Source organism: Hemibagrus wyckioides, linkage group LG17, assembly GCF_019097595.1.
Source record: "Hemibagrus wyckioides isolate EC202008001 linkage group LG17, SWU_Hwy_1.0, whole genome shotgun sequence".
NCBI lineage: Eukaryota > Metazoa > Chordata > Actinopteri > Siluriformes > Bagridae > Hemibagrus > Hemibagrus wyckioides.
In genome coordinates this window covers 24,792,998-24,803,204 of record NC_080726.1, presented here as the reverse complement: position 1 = coordinate 24,803,204, position 10,207 = coordinate 24,792,998, and the positions used below count along the sequence as shown (strand labels likewise).

Here is a 10,207-nt window from a genome sequence, read left to right as displayed (position 1 = left end):
GACTGTGGATCTCCTCAATCAATTTGGGGCAAGGCACAAATCAGTGCAAGGATATAAAACAATCTGCAAGGCTTTGAGTGTTCCCAGGACAACTGTGGGCTCAATAATTCTGAATTGGAAGTAGCTTAGTACAACAAAACTGCATATAGGAAAGACAGGCCATGGTCAGAAGGTGGAAGAAAGAACAGTCACTATAAAAGAGCACCAAAATTCCTAAGCAGAGTTAACCCGCAGACCTTTGGAGAGTTGGAAGACAGAAGCCACTGTTGAGTAAATAACAATCGATTCAAAATTCAAATTCCCAATGCAATAAAGTGTGAAACAAGTAAAGGTGTCTTGACATTTTTGGATCCACTGTTAGTGTGAGACACAATGCTAGTTTGTAGTGTACTGTTCCTGTGGTTCTTTAGTTGTAGACCTACAGTCTTAAAAAGGACAAGCTCCATCAATTATTTTCATCTTTTAAAATAGCAATGCAGGGTTTTAAATACCGTAGTATTTTTATTACCCCCAAATTAGAACACAAAATGAACACAAAATTAGATCTAAAACTATTTAAAAACCTCCTATTTGGTACATTTTGTATCTGGTGAACATGGGAACAGTGATTTTCAAGCACAACATCTTTTTCTAATTTTGGTTTTATGTGGCAAAGAAGATGCCTGTGGGGATTACTTTGGTCATCAACTCAGGTACGTTCCTTCAAAATATGGATATCTCAGGGTTCTACATTACTTCCAGTTGAGAAACTTGCCTACGATATATATCAAAAGCCTAATGATTTTCGGTTGATATGGGCACCCCTCTGGGTTTATGTTAAAAACCTCTCCCGATGCTCTACTCTTCATACATGTGATATTGCTCTTTGCCATGTGTTTTTCACTTCTTTTTTTTGTCTATTCAGTTTTAATGGCTGCTGTTCATTTACCTCTGTTAAGGCTGTATCTGTTTGTCTTTGGACAATGAAAAAAACAATTTTATAAAATAAACTACACACTTTTTTAAAACTTAAAGTTTTACTAATAGTTTACTAAAAATAATTCTTTAAGCTGTTACTGTCACTGCAGTAGAAGTAGACCACTGTGCTAGACACGATGGGTAAATAGAGAAAGTTTTTATAGGGAAACCAAAGGCACTCTTCTGTCTCCATGCAGTCATGCTGAAGGTTTCTACCATGCTTAAATACACTATATTGTCAAACGTTTTGGGACACCCCTCCAAAATGAGTGAATTCAGGTGCTCCAGTCACTTCCATGGCCACAAGTGTATAAAATCCAGCACCTAAGCATGCAGACTGCTTCTACAAACATCTGTGAAAGGATGGGTCACTCTCAGTGCTCAGTGAATTCAAGCATGGTACCGTGATAGGTGTCCACATGTGCAATAAGTCCATTTGTGAAATTTCCTCACTACTAAATATTCCACCGTCAACTGTTAGTGGTATTATAACAAAGTGGAAGCAATTGGGAACAGCAGCAACTCAGCCATGAAGTGATAGGCCACGTAAAATCACAGAGTGGAGTCAGCGCATGCTGAGGTGCACAGTGCACAGAAGTCGCCAAGTTTCTGCAGAGTCAATAGCTACAGACCTCCAAAATTCGTGTGGCCTTCAGATTAGCTCAAGAACAGTGCATAGAGAGCCTCATGGAATGGGTTCTCATGGCTGAGCAGCTGCATCCGAACCTTACATCACCAAGTGCAATGCAAAGCGTTGACTGCAGTGGTGTAAAGCACGCCGCTACTGGACTCTAGAGCAGTGGAGACGCATGTTCTCTGGAGTGACCAATCACACTTCTCTGTCTGGCAATACAATAGACAAGTCTGGATTTGGTGGCCAGAAGAACGGTACTTGCCCGACTGTTTTTCAGGGGTTGGACTCGGCCCCTTAGTTCCAATGAAAGGAACTCTTAATGCTTCAGCATACTAAGACACTGGACAATTTCATGCTCACAACTTTGTGGCAACAGTTTGGGGATGACCCCTTCCTGTTCCAACATGACTGCACACCAGTGCAGGTCCATAAAGCAAGGTCCATAAAGACATGGATGAGTGAGTTTGGTTTGGAGGAACTTGACTGGCCTGACCTCAACCCCATAGGTTGAATTAGAGTGGAGACTGCGAGCCAGGCTTTCAACATCAGTGCCTGACCTCACAAATGTGTTTCTAGTGGAACTCCATATTAAAACCTACAGATTAGGAATGGGATGTAATGTGGGGTAGATGTCCCAAAACTTTTGGCAGTATAGTGTATTTGATACATTGGATGTGAGATATTAGAAAATACGTACACTTAAAGTTGTGTACACTTTTTAAATGAGTTCATTTAAATGTGTCTTAACTGAATGAGACATTTCAAAATACAAAGCCTGTTTTCACAGTTATCACAATATTTCTAATATTAAAAAAAATAAAACAGAAGAAAATAAAAATATAGTAAAATAAATGGAAAAAATGAAAACAAAATATAATAGAACATTGAGAGTTCTGAGTTATGACTTCATTTGTAAATTAAGACACCTAGGTTGAATGTAATGGAAATCCATCCAAAAGGGGCCAGAAAAGGTCAACAAAATTTTAAAAATTGGTCTGAAAGAGTTAATAAAATAAAGCAAAATAAAATAAAATTCAATAATAGGGTTAGCCGGACCATTTAAGACAGCAGTGTAGTGAGTTTGTGTGCATGTACTCACTGATGTCCCTGTAGTAGTAGCGTGCGTCCCTTTCTCCCACCGATATCCCACATGATTATACTGTGATCTGATGCACCAGAGAACAGCCATCTTTTCACTGGGTCCCACCACAGAGCTCCTATGCTTCCTAAAAACAATTTTTTTGGATCTGTTCAGACCTCATATTTACTACATGAGCTTCTGATGATCCAGTCACAAGTGAACAACTGACAGTGTTTCCCACACCTAGACTTTACTTGGGTCGGCCATACAGGTACATTAATGACCAGCAAAGTGTATCTGCCACCCATTTTTGCATTTTTTTTTGTTTATTTTTGTATTAATTCAAGAGAACTACATAATTGACTGATTAACTAGTTCTACCCCTCACTGTACTGTTGCACCTGCTACGTATATACATATGTTAACATGCACTTTACCTTCATGTCCTTTTAAAGTAGTTATGGTGGAATATGTCTGTCTTTCCAATTTTAGCAAGGTGATTTGTCCTGAATAGTCACCAACAAATGCATGCTGGGTATCATCATCATACCTAGGCATGCAGTCAAGGAAGCTCACAGGAGAATTTACATACAAGGCAAATAGAGATCACATGCGCACACACACAGAAAAGATGACATCTCAGATTTAGATACACAAAGGAAGCAAGAGATAAAAGATATTCATGATCTCTTGAGGATCAAAGATATCATGTTAATGCACTGGCTGAAGGATACTGAAGACATGAGGCCCACGAGCTGAAGTAGTGGCATCCGAGCATGGAGCTGCTCTGGGTGCACATCCAGCTGACACTCTTGTCATAACCTGTACTCACAACCCACTGACTCAGCAAGGAGAACACTATGTCTGACACGCGACCCTGATGAGCTGAAACACAATGGAAAACAAGAATACATCATAATGGAATTGAAAAGCTTTTGTTTAAAGACATTTTTGTTTAAAGAGCTTACTTTAAATTCTCTAAAATCTGAAAATCTTTACAGTTAATACTAGCACAGTCTTAATTGTAAGTTTAAAAAGGTTTAGCATCCAAATAAACCTGCCATTAATAAAGAACTCATTAAGAGTCCCAGTTAGGATCTGAGAGCAAACAGTTAATAAATTCCACAAAGACTTAGAAGCTTTTCAAAATCATTTAGTTTGATCAGTGCCAGTAATACTGGCTGCATTTACACTTGGCATTAAAATGCGATCACTGTAATCTGATCAAGCAGATCAGCTCAATAGCCAATCAGGACATGGTGGTTTCTTTTAAAAACCATTTCAGTCATGGAAGATTTTACAAATCTTAAGTAAGTAAGAAGGATGAAGATGTTTCAAATATTACTAAAGTAGATAGCTGGCATAATGAAAACAGTAAAAAGAAACCTATGGGTCCAGGATCGTTGCCAGCTGAGGTGGGAAAAAAGCATGTACTTTACAGAGAATGGTTCTGCAAATTTTGGGTGCGGAAGCAAACTTTTCATTATATTTGCGATCTACTCTGCCCTCGAATGCATCACAAAACCACACGTGCAGTGATTCCCATGGAGAAACGGGTTGCTCTGTATTGGTGGTATATGGCTGGTGTGTGTTGATATGTGAGGCAGTATGTGAAAATCTACTGGATGTTGCTGTGATGAATATTGGAGTCCGGATCAAAAATGTAATTAATATCATTTGCAATATACTTTAAGGTAAAAAATACTTTTACCAAAATGACATGGAAATATTTTTACATACAATTATATTACTTTATAGCTTATCTTGGCTGGCTGGCTACAAAGATCATGTTGGTTAAGGAGCCAGTTAAAGCCAGAGGAGAACAAGGTTAGATTTGAGCAGACAGGAATGCAATGTTAACTCAAATAAGCACTTTTCCCAACTGACAAGCAGATGAGGACCTGAGAATGTACAACACACCAAACATTGAGTTGGATGGGCTATAACAGTAGAATACCACATCAGGTTCTATTCCTTTCAGATTGGAAACAAGGGTACTGTGGGCACAGGCTCACTGAATCTGGACAATACACCTACCAGTCCAATGTGATTTAGCAACATTTTAAGAAAAAAGAAAAAACACTTAAAACAACCTGGTTGCATACGTGTGCATACCCTTTTATAATGGAGCAGGCAAAGTAATTATCATACTCCTGTCTAGCAGCAGTTTTGACAGTCTGGTGGAAATTTCACCAAATCGCAAACACTCCTCTTGCACCATCTAAATACACCCCCATATGGAATAACCCAGACCTACAGTTAATAAGAAGCCGCTTAACTTACACACATGGGCATCACACAACTTCAAGACATCTTTCATAGTAATAAGCTGGCTTAATTTTCATACTTGTTCCAGAAATACGGCTAAAATCATCTGTCCAACCAAAAATCAACACTCAGACCATTAATCTAGACCTTCCACCTTTAATCTCAGAGTTCATTAATATATTGTCCTCAAAAAAATGACTCTCCAAAATACACAGAATAATATTAAAGTCAGACAACACATTAAGTTTGCCCACATGCTAAAAGCTAAATAGGGCTAAAATCAGACCAATCTATTGTTCCTGATGCCGATTTCTGAACACAAATCTGCAAAAATATCTATTCAATGAACAAAAATGCCAACTTGCAACTCACATAGTATATGGTACTTCACAGATTTCACCTAACTGGACAGAAATTGTTAAAAATGGGATTCACTTCAGAAACACATTCACATTGCACTCAAAATAACCCAGACACATATGTTCATGCCCTTTGGTATTGAACGCCAATTAAAACTTTCTGGGAAAATGTCATTGATTCACTATTCATCATTCTGAGATGTCACATCCCAATTTCTCCATTGCTTTGTTTACTAGCCGATATATCCATATTCAATTTATACAATATAAACAGTCAGTTACTCCTTTTGGCGCTAGCTATCACCAAAAAACTATCCTCATGAACTGGAAATCAAGAAATTCCATACATATTGCATCCTGGTCCCCAGTAGGCTGTAACATTCAGGTCCATATCTGGTGTATTGGAATTGAAATATAACTGGGTGGATGTGAGGTGGGACTAGGGACTAGTGACTTGTGGGACATGCCTCGTTGTTTTAATTAATTTAATATTAACTTAAATACATACACATCTATCAAAATGCTTAACTATATGAGTAGGTTTAAAAGAAACAAAACAAAAATCCACATACATAGGGCAAGTGTGCCATGTGGGTGGGCTGGACCTGGGCTGCTCTACACTTGCTCTCACTTTTTAATGCATCACAAACTAGTTGAGACATATACACATCTACATATTAAAAAACAAAAGCAAATAAATAAATAACAAAATAATAAATAAGACATGTAAGGTAAGCCTGGCATGTAGGTAGTGGCCATGGGTGGTTGGTGTTTTGGGAGATGGGGGGTGGTTTTAGGCTCTGTTGCCCTGCAGCATCTTTCCCTGACTCTCCCGTTGTGGCATGACACGCTTGGAGGATTAAGTTACGGTATGTTGTAGCCATGGATGGATCAGAGGCAACCCTAATAAATATTAAATATTTATAAATTTTTAATTTAATACTATGATTAATAATATTATTATTAGTACTAGCCCTCTATCTCTTTCCCAATGTTAATGTAATGCTTATTATTATTGTTATATGTTTATACATTATCTGTTAGATACTATTTGATTTGTATGCTTCCTCCCCCACCCTTAGATACAGTTACACATACACACACACATACATATAAAGGAGCTATCAGAATGAACTTGTAATGTTGGCTATGGTTTGTTTTTTGAAGGGACTCTCTATTTGGCACATGTAAATATTGTCTCACTCATTCAGATGCACTTTCATGCTGCAAATCTCCCATTCTACCACATTAACAACTCTTGGTCAAGATCATGAAACCACTTTTAGATGACTTATTTTGTGGCCTTTTGCTTTCACTGCCACTGCCATGCTGGAAGAAGCAAATAAAAGATGGCCAAATTATGGCCATGAAGGGATGCACAGTCACCATCAAAACTCAAATAAACTGTGGTATGCAAGCAATAAATGATTAGGATTAATGGGCTTGAAGTGTGCCAAGATAACTTTCCCCACACGATTAGTATACTACAAAAAACTACTTCCAAGTCATTTGGTATAAGAGCATCTGCTAAGTGCTTTAGATGTTAATGTAAATGTTACCTGGATAGGTTTTCACATGGTTCATCTTGTTGAAGTCTTCAGAAATAAGAAATTCCTGCATGCCAAAAATGTATAGTCAGATTACAGAACTGAAAAGACAATATATACACAATAAACACTACATCACAAAGGATAATATCCCTATCTCAAGTGACCAGTAAAAGGGACCAAAGACTAATTTACCACAATAGATCCATTGTCCTGTCCTACGAAAATCCGCCTGCTTTCTTGGTGGTATGCCACGCATGAACATGGAGCTGGGGGGAGGCAATAGACGCAAATGGACATGAGATGTGGAAAATATTAATAGAAGTCTGATACTAATACAAGTGCTTCATCCTGTTGCATATTATTTTGAATTGTTAAGCAGACAGAAACGGTGTCCTAAGCAGCCGACTAAATCTTTAGTCAAGCAAGAAAAAACAAAAAGCAGAGAGCCATAAAATGAGGCATTTAAAATACAGTTTAATGAGGCATCACAGGTCCTGACCAGGAGCAAGTGAAGGGAAAGCCTTGAATAAATATTGATTGTTTTTATTTATATGACTGCTTTTATTAAACATTCTGTAGCTTTGTAAACACAATGCATATAATGACTCTGTTAGTGTCATGAATACAGTCACAGTCTTTCATTTCCAGATATTTATAACTAGAGGTGTTAAACATCTATTAAACAGCACCTGTTGTTATAACCCAGCCATTTTTCAAAAATATTGTCAAAACTGTGTTTCTTGTTACCATGGTGTGATTAACTGAATGATTGATTGAGTAAACAATTAATAGCGCTACTCTTGAAAATTCACTGTTTGTTTCAACTGTTAAGACCGCATTTGTTGTTAAAAAAAGACAAACTAACAAGAAGACCAAACAGCTGACTGTGAGAAAAGCAAGCCATTTTGAAGCTGATAATGAATGAAAACTGTTCATTGACAACCACTGGGCATAGCTAATACAACCATTTGGAAATGTCCTGAACAAGAAAGAAACCACTGGTGCACTAATATACCAGATAAAAAAATAGGTAAATCAAGGAAAACAATAGGAGATGATTATAGAAACACTATGAGAGCTGTAAGGGAAAATTCCCAAAATAAAAAAGTCAGTGACAGCACCAGTAACCTCCCCAAGGCAAGGTTGAAGGTATCACAATCCACCAATCAAATAAACCATACAACAAGACACAAACAACTCATCAGTGGTAAAAATCATGATAGTGCAGGAAGAAAGGATCTACTCATGATCCAGAACATACAAGCTCATTGGTCAAGCCCAGCAAAGTTAGTGCCATGGCTTGGGCTTGCATGGCTACTTCTGGATCTTCACTAATCTTTATTAACGATGTAACTCATGAACATGGCAGTAGAATGAATTCAGAAGTCTATCGAAACACTCTGTTTGTGAATTTGCAGAGAAATGCATCCAATCTAATTGGGAAGAACTTCATCATGCTGTCAGACAATGAAACACACTGTCAACACAAAAAAAGAATAAAATACCCAAAATATAAAATTATATAGTCTTCAGTATATAGCAAAAAACAATAGACTTGGCCTTGCATTTGCAAATTATTCCTTGGAAATGCTTACAGACCTGCTTGGAAGAATGCTTTAAATCATGGTTTCATTTCATACCAAGGGGAGTATAAGAAAATATTCATGAATGCTATGAACTCACAGGACACAGTATGGTAAATGCTGGGCCAGTACTGTCCACTGTCTCTCTTCAGCCATACTCGAATAGACCTGAAACAAAAAAAAAAAAAGGGGGGGGGTTCAAAACCACAAAGCATTAATGACACAAAAAGGAAGATAAAAATTGAAAACACTTAAATAGTGTTTGCAAATTAATAGTGCTTAATTACTGAGGAAGTGATGTTGCAAGTTTAGTTGAGCAACACTGCGCTGTTAACTATGACAAGAGTTTGCTCCTAAGCTTGTAAATGTAATGACCAAGAGTTTGTTGTGTGGCAATTTAATCTTCTATGTCCCTTTTTGCCCCTGAACTCCAGGGCTTACAATGCAAGTATAATTTCAAATGACTACATGAAATGTTTAAAGCAGACTCAGTTTACATAATTTTATTCTTCCAAATCAGTAGTGTCTGAACACGACGAATTGTAAAGAAGCTAACAGTAAATAAACTTATTTGCTGTAACATTTACTAATGTTTAGTTCGATTAAATAAACTACTACTACTACTACTACTACTAATAATTGTTATCATTATTATAATTAGTTGTAGTATTTCAGCACCGCTTTAAAGAACACGAATGTAACTAGAACCGCGGTTAAGCAACTAGCTTGCTAGCTTCACTGGCTAATCGACTGACACCACTAATGTTAGAGGAGCTGCAGCCCGATTCTACCTGTCCTCGCTGACCGTGATGACTCCGTCCTCCTTCGGTATTAAAATCGCGGCAGTCACTGAATCTTGGTGCCCTTCGATTTTGTTCAAGAGTATAGGCCTGGAGCTCTGTGGCCTTGAATGAATCTCGGCCGCCATAGCTGTTTTCTTTTTAGATTTCCTCTCCCCAAGTAGCCAGGTCTCGCGTCAGCTGATGGCTAAAAATACTGCTTAAAAAGTACCGTAAATCCCAGAAGCATGTTTATTCTCCGCGTGACAAATTCTGCTCAGCTAGTCAGTAGTGATCATCTGAAGCACAATTACTGAACAAAACAGTACCAATTAAAAATGTATTAATTTCTAGCCATAAACTAGTCATTGAGTGTTAAACGATAGCCTAACTTATTATCTGCGTCTATAACATTTCAACCTTCACTAAACTCCTTCTTCATTGATGATTGGGTTACTGGCCTGGTAGATATGTGAAGAGAACTACTCCCCAAATCCTTTATTATCGTCTAATAATTCCTATTCTAGAAATATTCCCTAATTCTGAGAAATTATATACACATTATTCAGTATTGTGAATACTGAATACAGTATTGTCTTACCTCCAGTTTACTCCAGTTTGAATGGCTGTCCAATATCAAAAACTCCCAAAACCCCATTAAGGCAAATCAATACTTTATTGTTGAATACCAAACCTGTTATGAATTTACCCAGATGATGATGGTTTAGGAATGTCTTCTTCTATCAGTACTTGGAGAGACCCGACACACACACACACACACACACACACACACACACAAACAAAGTCGAATCTGCGAAAACAAGAATTTAACATTTAACAGTAGACAAATACAACTTCTTTGAAGTTCACACATTATGAATTTACAAAGCATACAATAATGGTATTTTTGAATGAGAGGACTATTATAATCTAACAAGAACTTTAAATATGTACCTAAAATATATCTTTTGAACTTCACCAGAATCCCCACCTCTG

General features: G+C 37.5%; 1 protein-coding gene across 1 annotated transcript in view; it reads right to left on the bottom strand.

Annotated features, from left to right (window-relative positions):
- Window positions 1-9,536, bottom strand: part of wdfy1 (WD repeat and FYVE domain containing 1) — a 22,248-nt gene extending 12,712 nt beyond the window's left edge. The window contains exons 1-7 of the mRNA XM_058413682.1: window positions 9,224-9,536; window positions 8,533-8,600; window positions 7,042-7,115; window positions 6,859-6,913; window positions 3,407-3,557; window positions 3,110-3,222; window positions 2,691-2,817 (exon numbers count right to left, since the gene is read on the bottom strand). Coding sequence (XP_058269665.1) covers window positions 2,691-2,817; window positions 3,110-3,222; window positions 3,407-3,557; window positions 6,859-6,913; window positions 7,042-7,115; window positions 8,533-8,600; window positions 9,224-9,360 — 725 coding nt within the window. The 5' untranslated portion in view covers window positions 9,361-9,536. The remainder of the gene's footprint in view (window positions 1-2,690; window positions 2,818-3,109; window positions 3,223-3,406; window positions 3,558-6,858; window positions 6,914-7,041; window positions 7,116-8,532; window positions 8,601-9,223) is intronic.
- Window positions 9,537-10,207: the final 671 nt, after the last annotated feature.